The sequence below is a fragment of the Patiria miniata genome, unplaced genomic scaffold (assembly GCF_015706575.1).
Source record: "Patiria miniata isolate m_02_andy unplaced genomic scaffold, ASM1570657v1 HiC_scaffold_20, whole genome shotgun sequence".
NCBI lineage: Eukaryota > Metazoa > Echinodermata > Asteroidea > Valvatida > Asterinidae > Patiria > Patiria miniata.
In genome coordinates this window covers 36,606,956-36,627,690 of record NW_024037059.1, presented here as the reverse complement: position 1 = coordinate 36,627,690, position 20,735 = coordinate 36,606,956, and the positions used below count along the sequence as shown (strand labels likewise).

The 20,735-nt window shown below is 39.9% G+C and overlaps 1 protein-coding gene across 1 annotated transcript; it reads left to right on the top strand.

The window, feature by feature from the left end:
• The first annotated feature begins 1,308 nt into the window (after positions 1-1,308).
• Positions 1,309-20,440, top strand: LOC119728093 (SCO-spondin-like). The gene is made up of 42 exons (XM_038200166.1): positions 1,309-1,339; positions 1,516-1,611; positions 1,709-1,876; positions 2,080-2,256; positions 2,610-2,715; positions 2,956-3,102; positions 3,386-3,600; positions 3,905-4,078; positions 4,473-4,725; positions 5,066-5,112; positions 5,250-5,423; positions 5,553-5,729; positions 5,951-6,213; positions 6,566-6,710; positions 6,984-7,144; positions 7,455-7,639; positions 7,794-7,840; positions 8,010-8,228; positions 8,484-8,651; positions 8,904-9,153; positions 9,335-9,460; positions 9,691-9,855; positions 10,120-10,166; positions 10,298-10,462; positions 10,933-11,103; positions 11,436-11,600; positions 11,870-11,994; positions 12,394-12,572; positions 12,798-12,844; positions 12,965-13,156; positions 13,406-13,573; positions 13,852-14,133; positions 14,282-14,547; positions 14,803-14,950; positions 15,786-15,990; positions 16,478-16,677; positions 16,954-17,631; positions 17,851-18,012; positions 18,332-18,513; positions 19,136-19,193; positions 19,329-19,634; positions 19,878-20,440. The coding sequence occupies exons 3-42, from the start codon at positions 1,783-1,785 to the stop codon at positions 19,907-19,909; spliced, it is 7,071 nt and encodes a 2,356-aa protein (XP_038056094.1). The 5' UTR covers positions 1,309-1,339; positions 1,516-1,611; positions 1,709-1,782; the 3' UTR covers positions 19,910-20,440.
• Positions 20,441-20,735: the final 295 nt, after the last annotated feature.

Genomic DNA, 20,735 nt, shown 5'->3' with positions numbered 1-20,735 from the left:
CACAGGTAAAATATTGAGGTATTTTGGATTGACTGATTCTTCTTGTGTGTTTATACCAGAACTTTCCACGGGAGCGCCGGCGAGAGACCAGCCGCAGACCGTGCCAACTAAAGTCAAAGTGACCACGACAACTCTTGTGACTTCTCCCCTTGGAACAACCACTGAGGAGACAACAACGGTCAAAGCATCATCACCTGTCGCATCGACAACAGCAGGTAAAACTTGTCAACTGATTGTGTGAATCCGAATATGCTGGGTCAACTGACGAAGCTTTGTTAATGATCAATTACTCTTCTTTTATTTCAACAGAAACTCAGACCACCAGGGTTGTTTCCACCGTGACAGATAGCACCACTGGTGCCGTCAAAACAACTGAAGAAGTCAAAACTACCACCGTTACAACTGCTGCCTGGGAAGAGCTGACCACTGTAAGCACATCGGTGCCACTTGTGTCCACAACTCCAGGCTTCTGCCTAGAACCGATGGACGAACAGGTTGGGCTGGAAGTAGAACAAACAACCGAGGGAAAGGCCACTATTGATGAGACCATGGGAACCTTGAAAGTACCAGCGCCCGTAACGGAGGACAGAGAAAAGACACCAAAGCTTCTGACCAAGTTTTCTAAGCGATCAGTGGTCAAAGGAATTAGGCTGACCAACGTGCCCAACGCCGATGGTGTTGCTCCTAATGAGCCAGTGGTGTTGAGTATAATAGTCTCCTACAAGAATCCTGGAGACCAGGATTTCATTGAAGTAGCTAAGGAGAAGACAAGTCAACCGGTTAGTTGTATTACTTTCACGTCAGACTGGATTTTTTCCCCTGGATTCATGATTTAACATAAAAAAAGTTGGCGGTTGGTGAAATGAGTGACCAAATTCACTTTTCTATGTCGCTTTACAGATTGTGACTATGACTCTAGAGCCTGAAGTAGCCCAGACCTATCTCTTGCCCGAAGATGCATCCCTACATGATGTGACCAGCATTCGTCTGGAAGTAGTGGGAATTAGCGGGGCCAAGTCAACCAACCTGGATGTTGACATTTTAGGCTGCGTTAAAGGTATGTGGCATTTGACATGTGAGGACAAAGGGAGATGAGCTGATGCGGTATATGACCGAGAAATTGCCACAGGTAAAATATTGAGGTATTTTGGATTGACTGATTCTTCTTGTGTGTTTATCCCAGAACTTTCCACGGGAGCGCCGGCGAGAGACCAGCCGCAGACCGTGCCAACTAAAGTCAAAGTGACCACGACAACTCTTGTGACTTCTCCCCTTGGAACAACCACTGAGGAGACAACTACTGTCAAAGCATCATCACCTGCCGCATCGACAACAGCAGGTAAGACTTGTGTCCTGATTGTGTGAATCCTAATATGCTGGGTCAACTGACGAAGCTTTGTTAATGATAAATTACTCTTCTTTTTAGACTCGTGTCCTGATTGTGTGAATCCTGATATACCGGGTCAGCTTACTGAGTTTGTATAATGATAAATTATTCTTCTTTGGTTTTGTCAGAAGCCCAGACAAGCAGGATTGTTTCCACCGTGATAGACAGCAACACTAGGGAGACAACAACGGCCAAAAGAACATCGCCTGGCGAGGCGAAACAGAGTAGGTTCAGTTTGCTTTAAGTTTTCCTTCAAAATCATGGAGTGTCAATCTTCTTTTTGGCTTCTGATACTTTTTTTTTTTTGACATGAATATATAGGTAAACCTTTACGTGGTTGGACACTCTGGTCAGGTTGGTCCCCGTGCTCACACACCTGTGGTAATGACCAATCTATGAGGTTCCGTATTTGCCAGGATGAAGTTGAATGTGTTGGAGGGAAGGGGGCAGAAAAAGAAACAAAAGCGTGTAACACCGACCCTTGTCCTGGTGAGTGTTTCTTTTTACTTTTTTCACAGAGAGCATAATTTTGAGCAATGTCTTAAAGTCTTGTGAAGTATTTGCCAGTGCTAAGAAGGTCCTTTCCTCGTAGCTCCTTGAAATTAGCCTGAGCTAAAAACTTCTATTTTCATAAAACGACCGTTTTCTAATTTGGCCAAATTGAACTCTTCCCTAATTTATTTTATTTTCAGTGAATGGTAATTGGACAATGTGGACACCCTGGTCAGAATGTGATCATTCTTGTGGTGGGGGCATCCAGTATCGTCTAAGAACCTGCACCAACCCACCTCCTAAAAATGGCGGATTATCCTGTGGTAAAACGAAGGAAGAGGTCGAAACTTCCATGTGTAATATAGAACCCTGTGAGGGTAAGAAGAAAATAATAACAGCGTCCAAATTCAGTTATAAAGATTTGAAATTACATTATTTGTTCACTACTATAAAGAAATGTTTGAATGCGCAAATTGTTTTGAACATCCCACTTGATGTATTTATGTAATATTATTGATAGGTAACGCAATTGTCACTTGGATGAGCTTGACGACTCGGGATATTATTTCCCATAGGGGACCAATAGAAATGTTCGCTTATGCTCGTGTATGTTAACAAAGAGCAACCATTGTCCAGTGGAGACTAACACTGCTAGTTCCGGTACAAATGTGTAAGTTTCCAATTAATGTAGGGAAATTATTATTACTATTTGTCTTATTATTCGATCCAGAGCCATGTGAAGAAGGTACTGTATTTGACGATTGCAGCAAACCGTTACCATGCCAACGAACCTGTCTTGAAATGCGTAATGATGTCGTCTGCCTCAATTCAACTGCGTAAGGTTTCCCTTTATTTACAAAAAGTACAATGTTCTCTAGATATTATTATTATAAATATTTATTATTAATTTCACTCCCCGTAATATAATAAAATATAATAGGTCTATGCAGGCTAGGAGTAGTATGTACTGGTAATTAGATGTGATTAGTCCAAACTGCCAGTTTGGAAACAAAACATATGAATTGTGTGCTGGCTAAATATTAATTTGTATTCAATAATTTTACCATTCTCAAAAGGTGCACTCCAAGTTGCCGGTGTGAGGAAGGAAGCGTTTTCAACAACGAAGGACTGTGTGTTCCAATCAGCGAATGCTCATGTAACATAGATGGAAAAGTATATCGGCCAGGAGAAACATTCATAAATGAAAAAGAATGTTCAATTTGGTAAAACAAAATTTAAAACTATATTATTTTCGTCTCAGTATTTTTGTCCTGAGATAATAATTAACAAGAAAAGTCACAAAGTTATTGACTTTCTCAATCCATTTAAAACATAGGCCTACTGTATGGTCTCAATAATATCAACCTTATTATTATTATAATTTATTTATTTTTACGAAGCACTGACTGACAAGAAAAATATATAGATGGATATTTTCTTTTAGTAGTTGTATTTTCTTGACAGTCAAGTAACTTGACTTACCTTTCATTATCCCCTCTTTTGCAGTGAATGTACATCTGGGCGCATGGAGTGCCGAGACAAGCCCTGTGATGGTGGATGGAGTGGATGGACTGTGTGGAGTTCATGCGACAAGACCTGTGGCTGGGGCACCAGACTACGTTTCAGATCATGCACCAATCCTATCCCACGGAATGGAGGCAAGAATTGTACCGAAGACGGGCGCATGGAGGTTGGGAGATGTAACGAGTTTGCCTGCGTAGGTGAGTATTCAAACATAAGGAGAGTTGTTTTACTTTTGCACTATTGGACAAAATTTTGACAAAGTCACCATTTGTGAGTGTTTATGAGGTCCTGAAAAGAACCGATGGAAACTCAACGTTTCGGGCAGTATGCCCTCCCCGTCGTTAGGAGACCGAGTAGTGACAGGGCCTGACGGTTGATCGGTGGTTATGTTCGTATGAATTTCTTTTGAGTGCAGGTGGAAGCTTTTATGTTCTTGAGATAAGATCAAGTATTATTCCTGTATTTTTATCAAACGATATCTTCTTGAAACCTGGTAATCAGTGGATGGTAAGCCGGGTCCATGGGGGATGTGGAGTGTCTGCACAGCAACATGCGGAGGAGGAACACAACATAGAAAGAGGAGTTGTAACAGTCCGGTTCCGCAGAACGGAGGAGATGAATGCACAGGGGTGTTGATGGAAGAAACCAGACCGTGTGGCTTGGAGAAATGCCAAGGTGAGTTAGTGCTACTGGGGGCTAGGCTTGGGTTTATGTTTTAGCGTGACCTTAATCTGTCTATAAATTTGGCAAGTAATGTCCATCTTGACATATCACACTTGCTTCAATGTCTGTCTTATCTTATCTTTTGTCTCTACCGCTGCTTATTTTTTGTCAACTAATATGATAGGGAAGTAGTGTTGTCAAGTTTGTCACAATTCTTCACCGTTCCATCACAGGTCAATCCCAAGTCATCCATTACCAACTCAAGTTACAAGCTATTCGACTGATACATTCAATGGACTTGTGAAATTGAATTTATGGTTTGGTCGAGACCGGACTTGTGGTTGACTTATTTGACTACGTTCAGGGCTGGGGGGAAAAACTCACCTGTTGTGTTGTGTTTTTCTAGATGGCTGTGGTCCAGGCATGGAGTTTGTTCCTTGCGGTAGCACATGCCAGCCAATTCACTGCCAGCAGTTAGCAACTCAAGCTGACTGTATCGATGAAGAATGTCACTCTCTCTGTCGATGCAAAGATGACCGCCTCCTACAGAGCGGTACCTGTGTGGAGCCTCATCAGTGTCAGTGTATGGTGGATTTAGGCGGGGACCAGTTACAAGAATTGTTACCGATGGAATCAGTAATAATTGGCTGCCAGAACTGGTAAGAAGTCGAATTTGAAAGATGGAAATAAATTGCAAGTAGATTGATTACATTGAATCATTCTTTCTCCTGAAGCGTTCTCATGTATACAGTAAGTAGCTCTGCCTTAACAGGCTCAATAATATTCCTTTGTCAGATAGCAACTATATGGTAATAAAATGGTCTTTTTTAAGGACACACATGCACCTTGAAACTGTACTGAGATTTCAATTTGCAGGTTTGCAAACTCTGCTGTTTACATGTTTCCTTGTCCTTATCAAGCCTATAGGTTGTTTGAAGCCAAACCGATCAAATTAAGAGCAGAAACATTTGTAACCATTTTTTAAATCCTTAATTTCAGTACTTGCAAGAATGGTGTCTTAAACTGCACTGAGGATAACTGTGTTGGTAAGTCAACGGGAAGTCATCTTATATTAGGTTTTTTCTTTCTTCAAATTCTTTTCAAAACGTAACGCAAAACAATAATAATAAATCTTGTCATTAATGTCATGTCATATCGTTCCTGTATTTTCTTTTTTGATTAGTGAATGGTAACTTTAGCGACTGGACACCATGGGAACAGTGTGATAGAAACTGTGGATCAGGTTTTCATCGGCGCTACCGTTCGTGCACCAATCCTGCTCCTCGTAATGGCGGCAAGAGTTGTATTGGTACACACATGCAGAAGATGCCATGTGATGGGCTGAAGCCCTGCCCAGGTAAAGGTTGCCAAACTGTTTCTTTCATATGCCTAAAGTTTATGTAAAGTTCTTGCCATTTTGATACAAAATTAATTAATTGGTTTTTAGGGGCAATCATATTTCACTGATCTTTTCTTCTTTTAACAGTGATTCCTGGCTGGAGCACCTGGTTTCCATGGTCTGACTGTGACGTGTCATGTGGGGGCGGTATGCAAGTACGAACCAGACTGTGCAATAGTCCGGCACCTGACCCTGACAGTATGTTAGTATGTGAGGGAGCCCAGAACCAGACTAGATCTTGCAACACTGAAGTCTGTCCTCAAGGTAGGAAACGTTGCTTTCAATTACAACCATTTTTAAATGAATAAAGAAATAAACCATAAAGCAAAACTGACAAGGTGCACACGCATTTGTTATAAAGATGAACAAAGAAATGGACTTGGGCTGAATCAAAGAGTAGATTCATCCGCAGCTAAACATTTAGTAGTTTAGAAGTACCGTATCTAACGCCACAGTCTAATTCTTTAATGTTTAATCATTGACAGCTTCATGCTACCAGCTCCTACCGCTACCTTCAAATGCTCCCACTAGCCTAGCATTTTCCGACGTACCTTCCTCAGGATGGAAGCCTTCCTCGGCTGGCCCTGTAGTATCATTCTCCTTCCCACAGCAAAAACAGATAACAGCGTTGGAAGTGCGAGGTGGTGGGAGGGGAACGGGGGCATTTGTCAGGAGGATGGAGATATCTTATCGTGTCAGCAAGTATGATGCGATGGAACCAATTCGAGATGGGAATAACCAGACAATGGTGGGTGGAATTAAGAACAGTTGCTTTAAATTCTGTCTGTATGGTTTTGTTTATCCCTTAACCAAGTATTGTACACCGCACCCCAGTGTTGTAGTCGAGTCCATTGCAAGTCCGGTCAAATGTGAATCAAATTAATTCATAAGTCTTTCCACGAGTACCAGTTCATTCGAATAGATTGTGACGTAACTTGTGCGAACTTGCAAGGCGTTGTGATGGACTCAACCTAACGCTGCTTCATCAACAATTAGTTTCAATTTGAGCATACAGTAATCTCCACAGAGTCCCGTACACCTTAGATGCATGAACTGGAGGAGGGTTATGTGACAACGTTCTTCTTATTATTTTCTTGCAGATGTTTGAAGTTAATAAGAATGATGTTGACAATGAAGTAATTAATCTACCTCAGCTTGGGATAGTCGCGTCATCGTTATCAGTTATGGTGACTAATGCTACCCAGAAAGCTAGACTTCAACTCAGGCTGAGAGGCTGTCAACCAGGTAGATATTAACTATCTCTTCATTCGTCTTGAAGATATGGTGTCTAAAATCTTTTGAATTGAAGTTCATTCTACTGGGAGAAGGCTTATATTTCTCCATATTTTGTGTATTACAGGTTAACTTCAATCATAAAACATATTACGTGTGTGTTGTATTCGGTGTGGTCATTTTTAAATCATTGTTTGAAGTAAAAACATATGAAGTTGAAAGACCAAAAGAGGCACAAAATACGATGTTGCATATGAACTCATATCTTTTTCCTCCTGATGATAGTGTGTGCGGGCGATAAGATTGAGCAAGCCTGTAGGCAGCGCTGTCCAAAGACCTGCGCTGAGTTGAGAGGTGATTCGGTCTGCGTTGAGGAGGAATGTAAGATGGGCTGCTTCTGTAGGGAGGGATACGTGGAACTAGACGGAAAATGTGTACCGCCTGAGGTGAGAAACAAATAGACGACATGTCTTAAGCTGCTTAGTACAGAGTTGAAATAAGCACATAAAGCATCTGCTTATCAAAATCCGCTATCCGGCAAATGCCGTGCATTGTAGCATTGTCTGTTTCTCCGTAGTAAAGTGGCTGAGCTAACAGATTTTTTTCTATTTTAATCATAAAAAATAATTACTTCAATGGCAGTCTTGGCAGAAAGTACTTACAGTAGGCTAGTAATACAACAATATAAATTTCTGTTCTCAATTTAAGATAATTCAGGACTGACATTTTAACCCTTTGTCATCTTTATCCAATCAGGAATGCCCGTGTTTCTTGTCCAAGACCGTCATACTCAACTTACGATTGATGACTGGTGAGCCGCCGCTAGAAAACACCAACAAGTCTGACTGTTTGCCATTAGCTCTAGATCAGAAGGGTAATCGTATGGTACATGGAGATATGATACTGCCTGGAAGTGTGGCGTTTACACCTTGCAACAATTGGTAAGTCATATATTTTTGATTCATCATTTCTAGTCTAGCAAAGACTCAGTTTGCGAGAAATAAACAAACAATGAATATGGGATATTTCAAAATATTCCCTTTGTCAGTTTGTCAGTTTAAATTGGTGTAATTCACGTCTAACCTAATTTTTCAGCACCTGTGTGAACGGCAAGATGGAGTGCACAAAAGAGCGTTGTCAAGGTAACTCAAAAAAGTTGAATGGTTGTTCTCAAAGTCACTGATTAAATTCTGGAATTTGTAGTTGCTTAGTCAGAGTTTAAGTGCTGGGTATTTTGAGCAGAGATCACATCATTATTAAATCAATACGTAAACATTGGCTGCAATAATATCTTACAATTTCAATTTGCAGAGACAGTAACTCAATCTTCATCATGCGAATCATCTGGGACCTGTGCAGTTGACTGTACATGGAATGAATGGACGAAATGGTCAGCATGTACAAGAACATGTGGGGTAGGGCAACAGCGAAGGACACGGTCATTCAACCCTGCAATGTACGGTGGCAAAGAGTGTGATAATAAGAATGATACTGTGGAGACCAAACCGTGCAGTTTGTTGGCATGTCCAGGTGAGAATATATAAGTCAAAAGTAAGTTGAAATTTATGGTTTCGTTAAAACGTTGTTTCACAGCCACATGAATAATTATTTAGTAACACACAAGGAGTTTGAAAAAAATATAAAGTTAATTTTCGTTCACAATACGTTTTTCACTAATCGTTTGTAACTAGTGAGAAAAGATCGGGAAAAGATCGAGATATCTGAAACAGTCTCGTACTCTAACTACCATCTTGATCGTTGTTGTATTTCATCTACTTGGGACAGTAAATGGAGGATATTTCCAATGGAGCGAATGGTCAAACTGCACCAAATCATGTGACGGTGGAAACACTGAAAGGATGAGAAAATGTAACAACCCGACACCTAAGAATGGAGGGGAGCCGTGCAAGGGACCAGCAAAACAAACCAAAACGTGTAACAGTGAACCATGTGGTATGTTAGTATAATTTTCATATTGTAGATAATTTGATTATTTGATAATTTATAACTGTTGTCCAAGTGTAAAAAGGCAACTTTTTTAATTCTCGGGGGGGGGGGATAAAAGAGTTTGTTTAGATTATTTTTAACTATAGTTTTAAGTGATTTTAACAATTTTGTCTTGACTGTCAGGAAAACAGTGGTTGTAAATTTGTTGTGTCTTCCATAACATCTTTGACTAAAATGAATAATAATTCTAACCCGCAGGGCCAAAGTGTACCGGTGGGAAGATTTATGACAGCAAATGTGGCAACCGCTGCCCATCGCAATGTGCCCAGCTACAAAGCGGTTCGGCATGTAACGAGGATGAACGATGTCAACCAGGGTGCCGTTGTCGAGACGGCTGGTTGGAAGATAGTGATGGGAAATGTATCCCACAAGATATGTGTGAATGTCTGGACGCAGAGGGCAGGTTATGGCCTCCAAATTCCAAGTATAACATTGACTGCAATACATGGTGAGTGTGGACTAAGAGTTATTTGTATTATCTGGAATGAACCTGTTTTAGATTGTGGTCTGGTAGTTTAATCATTCTTGCCAGTGATTTCAATTTGTTTTTGTATTCCAAACAAACAAAAGCACTCTTCTGCATAGTTTACGTTACTAAGGAGATCTATAATTTGCATGTTTTATTGTAGTATTTGCCAAAATGGCAAGATCACTTGCTCAGAGAACGACTGTCCGGTGGATTGTGGATTCAGTGCGTGGTCCACGTGGTCGACATGCCAACACACCTGCGGTGATTCTGACAAGATTCGATTCAGGTTTGACCATCCTATTCTTTCTAAACAGAACTAGGCTTGCCTCGCTGAGCTGGACCTAAGAGTCTCTATTTAGGACATTTATAGTCACTGACTCAGTAAGTGGCTCAGTCACAGGACGGTAGGACGGTGCTTCAGATTTAGCCACCAAAAAAAAGTATATTCAAGCGTGTACTGAATGTACACAGACCTTGTTAAAATCTGTCACCAGTAGTCTTTTGGATGTCTTTCAGGTCAGCCAATAACCCACCAGCAGATTACGGCGGCCGACCGTGTGAGGGCGCTACCACCGAGAGTAAGTCATGTGGCTTACCTGATTGCCCTGTCTTCTGTTCGGCGGATAATGGGCGTGTCTATTTGGAAGGGGAGGAGGTCTCGAACGACGGCTGCAATGCGTGGTGAGCATGAAATTGTGCTTCAGAGCAGATATTTTCATCTCGAACGTGCATGGCTAATCTTAGCTCCTGAATGCAGAGAACCATTGGTTCAATCTCTCTGTCAGACATGTACAGTATATTGGAATGTTTCTGTTATTAACAGAGAAAAACAAATCAGATTAAAAGTTACAGAAAGTTTAAGCTTAGTTTTGTCGAATATTAATTGTGTGTATATCTGTGACATTTATTTTACATTGCAGTCTTATATTTTTTTATTTCACACAGTACCTGCAACAGTGGTTTCATCAGGTGTACAAACAACACATGTGCAGGTGAGATATTCAGTTATTGTAACAAATGTATATTTTGAAAAAATTGTAACAGTTTTCCTAGTTATATTTGTGTTATAGGTATTTCAATCTAAATTTCAATTAACCTATTACTGTGACCTTTGCCCCGTCAGCTGCTTTGAAGCCGGAGTGGTCGCCATGGTCACCATGTGATGCAACCTGTGGGTATAATGGGAGGAGAGTACGATCGTTGTCATGTCAACCAGACAAGAACGATTCAAGCTGTGTAAATGGTGTCAAGATGGAATCAAGGAAATGTGACTTACTGCCATGCCCAGGTGAGTATGTTGCCTGAAGAAATTTGATGATATTTGATTTGATTTAACTTCATCAACCTTGAAACTCACCTATTCTGATGTTATCTGGTATTTAAGATTTGATTTGATTGACACTTATCGACTCAGTCTTGACTCATTTAACTTGGTTTGATCTAATCTGATTTGATTTGGATCGATTCGGTATACTTTTGTCTGATTTGATTCACTTTAACTTAAATTAAATTTACTTGTATCTGATGTAATCCGATTTGATTTGAACTGATTATATCTCTCGTGATCTGATATAATTATTTAAATCTGAAAGCATACAAATAGCAGTGTGGCTTTTACACTGAGTTCTACTAGTCAAATATGATTTGATGAATGATTCATGTTTGATCTGATTTGATGTTTTACTGGATATGATATCCGTGATTTGATTTGATCACTTGATATTTGAATTGATTTGATTAATTTGACTTCTATTACAGTTGATGGTAATTGGTGTGAGTGGAGCCCATGGTCAATATGTTCAGTATCATGTGGTGTGGGTCAGGTCAGAAGGTCACGTGAATGTATGTGCGGAGAGCCATTGAATGGAGGGAAGGAGTGTGAAGGAAAAGGGGCGGAGACTCAAGCTTGCTTCCTGGAGGCGTGTCCTGGTAAGAATAGATTTGCAGAAATTGACACATCAACCTTGGAAAGTAGTGCTCATTTCTTGGTCTTAAATTCACGGGGTGGGAAGTATTTGCATTTTTTTGTACATTCCTAAAATATGTTGTAATAATGCATTGTATCTTGCCAATAGCTGAAGGTTATCCAAACATTTATCATAGTGATATATATTTTAAGTGGAAGTGTCTTATTAATCAATTTTAGCAAAGCAGTAGTTTTAAAATAAGATGTAGTTTATTACAAAAAAAATAACAATTTAAACATCTTTGTAATAATTATATCTCTGGCAAAAAATATATAATATTTCTATTCTCTGAAGTTGATTGTGTATGGGATGAGTGGTCTCCATGGTCAGAATGCACAGCCGTTTGTGGCACACAAGAACAGATCTCAACACGAACAAGGCAACGAGCAGGGAACGGTGGTAGAGAATGTGAAGGACCCGAGATCAGGACCAAGCTCTGTAACCTTCCACCATGCAGAAGTAGGTTTAGTTGTCAATTGTTTTAAACGCAAAGTTTGTAATTTTGTAATGCAATTTTAATCCCTTAAACGTTCAGAGATTTGAAATATTAGGCGACAGCAACGTTCTTGCACTTTCAAAGCAGTCATTTGCTTTTTTTTTAAAATGTTTACTTCATATGAGACCAGATTTAACTAGCAAAGTTCTTGCAGCAAGTTTTAAATTCAGCTCTTTGAAAGATTCAATCAGATTAAAGAAACAAATCTTGCAATGTTTTTGATATTTTGTAGGATGTGTGTCTCCCTTCGTGAATCGAGCATGTGCCACGACTTGTCCCCGAAGTTGCAGGGATTTGAGGAAGAATACAGAGTGTATGATGCCAAGGAGATGCGAGGGGGGCTGTATGTGCCCTGGGGTAGGTTATCATGGATTGACTGACATTAGGCTATTGAGCTCAGTGACACATGGTGGATCGCTGGATCGTTCATATTCTTTCAGCTTGTCTTGTGTCTCTGGTTTGGAAAATAAACAATGAAATATGCCATTCAAATAAAATCAGCTCCTCATTTTGACATATAGAGTAACTTGAATTTTGCATCTTTTTCTTGGTCACGTAATTTTCTTCCCTGTTTGGTGGGACATTCTTTTTGCCATTCCACAATAAAGTTATATAGGATAAACAAGAAATCAGCCAATGAAATAAGTCAAGAATTTAATGAATATGTTGAAGAAAAGTTTTTCCCAAAGTTTGTAAAGGAGCACAGGTATTATCAAGGTTTGATTGTCATTAAATTCCTATTTTTTATCCTCTCAGGATTATTTACTCCAAGATGATGGTTGTGTCAAACCATCAGAGTGCCGTTGTACTGTCGCTTTATCAGACCTGCCTGGTTTACCTGATAGTTCCTTAGATCAGCTTCTAAGACCAACGTCATCACCTGGCATATATCAGATGAATCCTGGAGATGTTATTGATGTAAACTGCAATAAATGGTAAGATCTAAGTTTCGTATCCATGGTAATGATTTAATTTTTGTGACAACCTGTACTTAAAAAATTACTTCAGCCAAAAACAGTTCGGGACTTATCTGCCTTTGATATTTCAGAAACGTTTTAAATTTATAGACATAAGGCCCATAGTATTAGATTGCAAGCTCTTCTGTAAAAAAAATTGCCTGAACCAAAACTGAACTTTCTAATGTTTTCTTCTGTTTTTAGTGAGTGTGCTGTTGGACAGTTGCAATGCACCAACAAGTCTTACAAAGGTAACCTCAATCGTTTCTGTCAGTCATTAATTTCCCTTTCATTCACAGTTGCAATTTTCATAAGCAAATAAATGGTTATTTTATTGCAATTCAACTGCTTTTTCATGTTTGATATTTCAGTGCCTGGCGGGTGGAGTGCATGGACAGAGTGGTTTGGTTGTACAGAATCATGTAGTGATGGACCAGTTTACGGGCTTCGGTTCCGTTCATGTAACAGTCCAGAGCCTAAGCCGGCCCTCTCTGAGGGAGGGAATGGGTGTGAAGGGGAAAGTATGGAGAGAAAGATATGTGCAGAGGTAACGCCGTGTCCAGGTAGGTCGCAATGAGTTCATATTAAAAATGATCGACTATTCAAATAAACCTTCAAATGTATTTGAAGTATGAGAATACTTGAAACGTTTTATTATCCAAAAACCTCCAAACTTTTTATAAAGATATTTTGCCCATATTAAGTTGCTGCTCAACATTTGTTAGATTTGTTGGATACACATAACATCGAAAACTTATTACAAAAAAAGGTAACGAACATGAAGATTATTCCTGTTTCCAAATTGTGTTTAGTTGATTGCAAGTACGGTCCATGGCTGGAGTGGAGTGGATGCGATGCACCGTGTGGGGGCGGTAGTCAGACTCGTAGACGTGACATCATAATTGAAGCCAAATACGGCGGTCGCCCATGTCAAGAAGAATTAATGCAGTCCCAACCATGCAACCCAGAACCATGCCCAGGTACGTAGCGAGCCATTCACGGAAAAATGATTCTATTTCATATATATTTCAACTTGAGCAGAACCCGTTCACTGTTTGTCATGCATTTAATAAATGAAGGTTTTAGGCTTGGGAGAAAGTCTCAAAGTGTTGGGGGTTTTTTTGGGGGGGGACAACTGTCATATCATCAAGTGCTAACATTTTAGCCAAACAGTCGAACTCCACCAAAAGAATCTCTCAATACTATTGTTTTGGATATAGTTCGGTCAGGTGTAATAACAAATTCTTGTTCGTACTAGGTGAATTGTGCGGGGAGATTGGTATGATCTATGACGAATGTGCAACCCGGTGCCCTTTGACCTGTAAGGATCTGAGCATCCCTTGTCTGCAACCAACATGTCAGCCAGGATGTCGCTGTAAGGAGGGAGAATATTTACAAGATGGGAACTGTGTGACTCAGAAGGAGTGTCGATGTGTGTTTGATATGACTGAGATGGCAACAGAAATGCAGAGATACTCGAAGATGTTCATTGATGAGGAAGATGTCATACCACAAATGCCACCGCCTCCTCTTTACCATGGTAAAACAACTTTTGCATTCATGGCCACTTTTTAAAGTTTTGTTTTAATTAGGCTAATTAACTGTTTTCAGTCGTTGATTTCTCCAGTCTTAATGCTCGTCTCCAGCCTGTAAAGTTTAGCCTAGTTCCAAATGTTCTTTCTTTTCAGAGTCATGCAGTAAGCCAATACCTTTACCGCCAAATGCCCCAGCTTCACTCGCCCTCGACAGTAAACCAGACAACAATAACATCTACGGCTGGAGTGGAGACCACCTAACCCTGACCTTTGACACAACCCACCATATCACTGGTCTGAATGTACAGGGTGGGGGCGCTCTCAGTGGAGACTACTTAGAACGACTGATTGTTCTCTACAGGATGGCAGAGCCCACTGGGTTGAGGCCAGTCCTGTCCGATGATGGACTAACTCCTATGGTACTTCAGTTGTCATTTATGAAAAAAATTTTATATTGAGAAAAAAACTGTTTTATACTGATATCCATATCAGAATCAAAGATGGCCTTTTGTTACCATGGATACAGTGTCGCTACGCGACACGGCGCCCTCTTGAGTTAGGCACTTATCTTTTAATCCACACATTGTTTTGATAATTATTCGTTAAGTTAATCGGGTGTACTATCCATTTCCTAAGATATGTTATGGTTCAATATTTCATTCGGTATCTTTCAGATTTTCCATGGCAACACTGATCCAATCACCATATTAGAGATTCATCTTCCTTACGGTGGCGTCATGGCAACCTCTGTCACTATCCTCCCAGTCGTTGCCAAGGGCAATAAGTTCAGACTACGACTACAGCTTCTTAGCTGCCCTAAAGGTAATACGACTTCTTCAGGCTGGATAACTGAAGATGGGGTGCAATCCAGTAACTGCTGGAAACTGTTAATGTTTTGGCAATTTAATCCCCTCCCCATAGACCCTTTGCATTCAGCAACCATATTTGAGGTGTTTTGGTTATTTAAATTTAGTGGCAAAGAATGCGTGAGAAGTCTACTTATTTGCATCCTTGTGAAAGAAAATCTAATCCTCAAAGATGGCTGGCTGTAATAAAAACAGTATATTCTGGAGGTCTGGTATAATAACTAATTCATCTTAGCTTAATTGTCTGAACCATTTCTGTTCATCTGGTCAACCGATCTTACTTGTCCATGATACGATAACGATGAGCATGGTTGCTGAATGCTGTCTCCTTAATGATGTGAAACTGTGTCTGAGGAATGCCTCGTTACGTCTATGACCTCAATCTATCAATAACAGGTCAGGCAATCAGCAGCTAATGAGACGTGTCCAGCCTAAGCATCTTCAGTTTCAACAACCGTTACATTTATTCAACAGTCACATCTGTCAGATATTTTAATGTGTAAACTATTCGAGTTTTTGAAATTGTTCTGAAGACAGACTGCTTGAGTTAGCTTTGAAAGCAATTTTGTGTCATATAATATGTGTTTAGAACGACTTTCTGAAATGTTATTTAAGAAATTGGAAGATCAATTCAGGAAAAGCGGAGAAAAGAATTGATCTCCAATAAGAAATATTATTCGGGATTTAATTGTTTCCCTTCCTCTAAACCAAGCATCCATTCTTTATTTCCTTACATTGCATTTAGTATGTAGACATGTTTTATATCTTTATTGTTACCCATTGCTCTTCAGATGAACAAGCACGTCTCAGTCAAGCTTCACTCCCCAACCAGAAAGAAGATACTCCATCAACATCGATTTCAAGGGCGTTACTTACACCTACATTGTCCACAAGACTACCCATGGGATACCAAACGATGCTTGGTTCTCCACCCGGGCTAACAATAAATGAAGCTTATCAGCCGGGTTCTGTGCTCGACTTCCCTTGTAGCCAATGGTGCGTTGCCTCAACTTTTCATTTTTAACCTCTCCTGAATTATCTCCCTGGACACGTTTTTCCTTTGTGAGGGTTCTGCCAGATGGATGAAGCGACAAATAGTGTTGAGTGATGACCTTGTTACCTTGACTCGAACCTTGTGCTCAATAACACGTCGACTTTAGGTCTGGTTAGATCGTTAGAATCGCTTGAAGGAAATTACTCTAAAATATCAGTTTCATTAATATTGTAGACTGGATTGGCTATGCACCTGCTTTTAAAAGAAGTTAATACCTCTCTCATGTTCTATCCAGGGATCTGGTGCACCAAGTTAATAGTGTTCAAAGTTTTAATGATTGTTTCTGGCTGGGTGATGTCGCCAATGTGGTAGAGAAACGAAATTGTATTGCATCATTTGGTATTTCTGTACAGGGAAAGTCCCGTTCTTTGTCCAGACAATTTTCTCCTTTGTTTTGAGGATTGTTTCCTTCTTCTTCTTCTTTTCTAGCAATTGTTCCGGTGGTGTATTCATGTGTATAGACCTACCTTGTCCACACTTTGATAGTTGGACTACATGGACCAACTGCACAGCGTTGTGTAGTGGCGGTTATCAATATCGAAGTCGAGAATGCCTGGATGCGACGGCAGAAAAAGACTGTGAAGGATCGAGACTACAGACAAGGAGATGTAACATTGAACCATGCCCAGGTAAGATTTTGTTTTAAGTGCATCTTTATTGCACAAAATTTGAGGGCATCATTACTTTCTCGTTCTATTGAAGACTGAGGATATTACATGGAAAGGTGTTGTTTTTTTGGTTTTTGGTTTTAACCGGACACTATTGATAGCCATTAAAGTAACGTCCTTTTATTTCACCCTTATTTATTTTACAAATTGATGCTCACATTTCCATCGCTTCATTGGACTCTCGAATAATGTTCTTATATAGTGCAGAAAAATAACTGTTGATCTTCTTTTCCTCAGTTGATTGTCAGTGGGATGTGTGGACTTCATGGTCATCTTGCAGTGCGAGCTGCAACGGAGGTCATCGGCTCCGAACACGTCTTATTTTAATCCCCGCCCTCTTTGGGGGTCGTGCCTGTAATGGAGCAAGAGAAGAACTGATACCCTGCAACACCCAGCCTTGCCTCACCTGTCCTCGGGGTACGATTCGGTCGTCATGTGGGAACCGGTGCCCGAGGGAGTGTAGCGATATTCATGATGGGATTGAGTGTTTGAATGATGTGCAAGGTTGTCAAGACGGTTGTGTCTGTCCTGACGGGATGCTTTTACAAGATTTCCAGTGCGTACCAATCAGCAAATGTCGTTGCGTTGCCGATGAGAGTGTTTTTGGCATTCTTCCGGCAACAAGCAACCGATCTCGCAACCTCCTGGGTAGTATGGAGTACCAACCGGGTGATGTTGTATACAAGCAGTGTAATAAGTGCACCTGTGAAAGAGGTCACTTTCATTGCGCCAATCAGAACTGTAGGATGGATTGTGGGTGGAGCGAGTGGTCTGATTGGTCGGATTGCTCAGTGACCTGTGGGTCAGGGGTTAAGAAGGCTTACAGAACTCCAGATAACCCTGTCAGGGCGTATGGAGGGGCGGAGTGTGAAGGACCATCTCAGAAGGAGGAAATATGCTATGCAGGAGACTGCGGTAAGCCAATCAAATCAGTTCATTTGTACTTCAGATAATACAGCGTTCTTGATTGGCTAAAAAAAACTGTTACACGGTTTGTTTTAAACTATTAATTGTCACTTGTTTTTAATGCAGTTGGTGGCATTGCAGGAATAAAGGACATAGTGTGAATGTGTGTTCTTGTGTTTGATTTTACTTAAAAATGAAAAACGATACAACTGTTTCATTTGTCGACAGAATGTGGAGGAAATGAGATCTTCAGTAAATCAGCTACGTTATGCCGTCCAAAGTGCCAAGATATTCACACATATCAAGACAGGATTACCATCCAAGACAAGGATACCACCCAAGATCAGTCATTATGTGGTCAACCGTATGAGGCTTGCGTCTGTCAAACAGGTAGAGAATAGACCGAAAGATTCCTGCCATGTCTACTTTTCTAATTGTTTGCTAGAGACCTCATTTTTGTGAAGTCACATTTTTTTTTTTGCATGCACACACATGCATACATGTATTACTTGTCACCTCTACCGTGATACCACTCAAATCGACGTGACAATTAAGATGCAGTATTTCGAGAAATCATTTAACAATTTAAGTTTATATTTGTGTGTCCGTCCATCTCTGTTAAGTGGATCATAATATCATTGAACTGTGTACTGCTAATAGTCATTAGCTGTCATATCCAATATCCGTCATTGTTTTGTTCAATTTTCAGGTTTCTACTTGAACTCTACTGGTGGGTGTGTCCCACCCCATCAGTGTGAGTGTGTGGATGAAGAGGGGTTGCCACGGAAACCAAACGAGGAATGGAGACCAGACGATTGCTCTGTGTGTTCCTGTAGGAACGGAATAGTGACGTGTGGTACTGAGTGTGATGTGATGTCGTGTAGTGAAGAGGTAATACATAACACCATCAGTGATGTAGTCGACACATCAAATCACAATCGAACACAATATTTTTTTATCGAAGCTCTCGTCAAGACACAAACCTGTTTAAATGAACTGTGATTATTGTAATCGCATTTGTGATTTACTTTTGACCGGGCTTGAGGGACTTTACTTCAAACTGCAAGTGCGGTCCTGATGGACTTAGAGAAGGATAATCTTTGGTTGTTTTAATGAATGTGGGTGACAACATTGCTATTCATACGTTTGAGAACTATCTGAACGATATAGGATTTTAGGCTTTGCATGGGTGGAGTATCGGTTTCGGTTTCGTTTCGGTTTGTGGTAACACCATCATGGTAATGACTACTGCTCAGTAGATATTTAGTTCTGAAAAGAACTTGCCCTGCTTACTATCAACTTTTGCTAATTAAGTAATTTTTTAGTTCTGATTAGAACAGTCCTACTTTAAGCTCTAAAATAACTCGTCTTTGGTCTCGACATTTCGAATAGCTTGCTCTAGTCATCGTCGGTCATCTAATCATCGTCAGGTGTAAATAGATACCAAATAATGAACGATATTTTGATCGTTATATTTGTCTTTGACACCGTACCTTTTCCCCGCCTTGCCTAGAATTATGAGTTGGTCTACGAACCGGGAAAGTGCTGTCCAGTCTGCAGAAAACGATTCGGTGAGAAAATGATTCAGCTTACGAAAAAAACTATTCACTTAAATTGCAGAAAATTCATTACAGATGAAAAAAAAATGTTCCATTTTATGATTAAAAAACAAAATTCAAATTTTGAGATGTTTTTGCTATAAACAGGACATGTTGAGACATGCCGTCTGGAGCTGGTTACTCGCAACATCACCAACTCAGCCGGTTGCCGTGCCAACGATGTTCAGCTTAGTGTCTGCATGGGGACGTGTTCTCCATCCAATGAGATTATCCTCAGTGAACATCCAGAATTCTCTGTCTGTCGATGTTGTCAAGGAATCTTGGAGAGGGTGGATGGAGTTAAGGAGGCAGAGGAAGTCGACATTGAGATTGTTGCTTTGGTATGCGAAGATGGGAGTATGGTTGAGATGCCTGTTGCTAAGTACACTGGGTGTACATGCCAACAGCCTTGTGGTAAGTACCTAAGTAAGTAATCTAAAATGTTACTCGGAAACAGAAATAGAGCATCTATCTTGACGCAAAAAGGAGGTCAAACAGTGTGCTTACTATGATCTTAGCGTAAAATAAGGGTGTAGTAGAAACCAAATAATGATTGAAACATGACTCAAAATTGATGCCTATAACTATGATATCTTTCAGTCATCAATGCACTTGTCGAATTTGTAATTTATTTGATGTTGTTTTTCTTTCTTAAAGGCGAATCGGCTGTATACGAAGCATTACCATAAACAATGACGACTAAACAAATCGGATAAAGTCATCGGAAATGGATACGGAAATGAAAAAGTTTTCTGAAGTAACTGGGATCTGTAACTATCCTGAGCTCTCAGAAATTTATTAAAATTTTTGGATGATTTTAAAGTTTAATCTCAAATTAGTGCAATACTCAACATTGTAGTTTTCTTTCAAATACTTTGATAGTGATTATTTTGTGAAGTATTCTTGCAATGAGTGGGTAAATTCAATAGTCGTTTATCTAATTGGAAATATAGACAATTGTGTTAACTTAACACAACTGAAGACATGAGTTTCTATTATCAACTCGAAATTTTGATGTAACAAGTCTTGAGATTGACACCAATTCCATTCGACTGCCGCACTTAGTATCTGTTTCATTGAGGTTCATATGTTATTGTTTAGTGGTTGGTTTATTGGGGTGTTTTGGGGTTTATTTTTGACAATTTATTAACGACACTTATTGCAAGACATCACTTAATTCGGTAGATTCGTTTCCAATAAATTATTTCATTGGCATTGAAGATTGTTGTTCTGAGACGATTATTCAATTGTATGCATATTATACTCTGTTTCATTCCCAGGATCTGGATTCCCTGCTTCTCTCTACAATTCATTTGTCAATGCATCAACGGCGTGAATTTTGCCTTATCACTTTTCGGTTTTACCACAGTTTTTATTTTATCAACTGCAGCTTCTCATTGAAATGATGAGATCAGCTATCAGTTAGTTAGTTTAAATAAATAACAATTAATTAATTAATTGACTGACAAATATTTTGCCAACGAAAAGAAGACATTTCTTGATACCAGTTCGTCT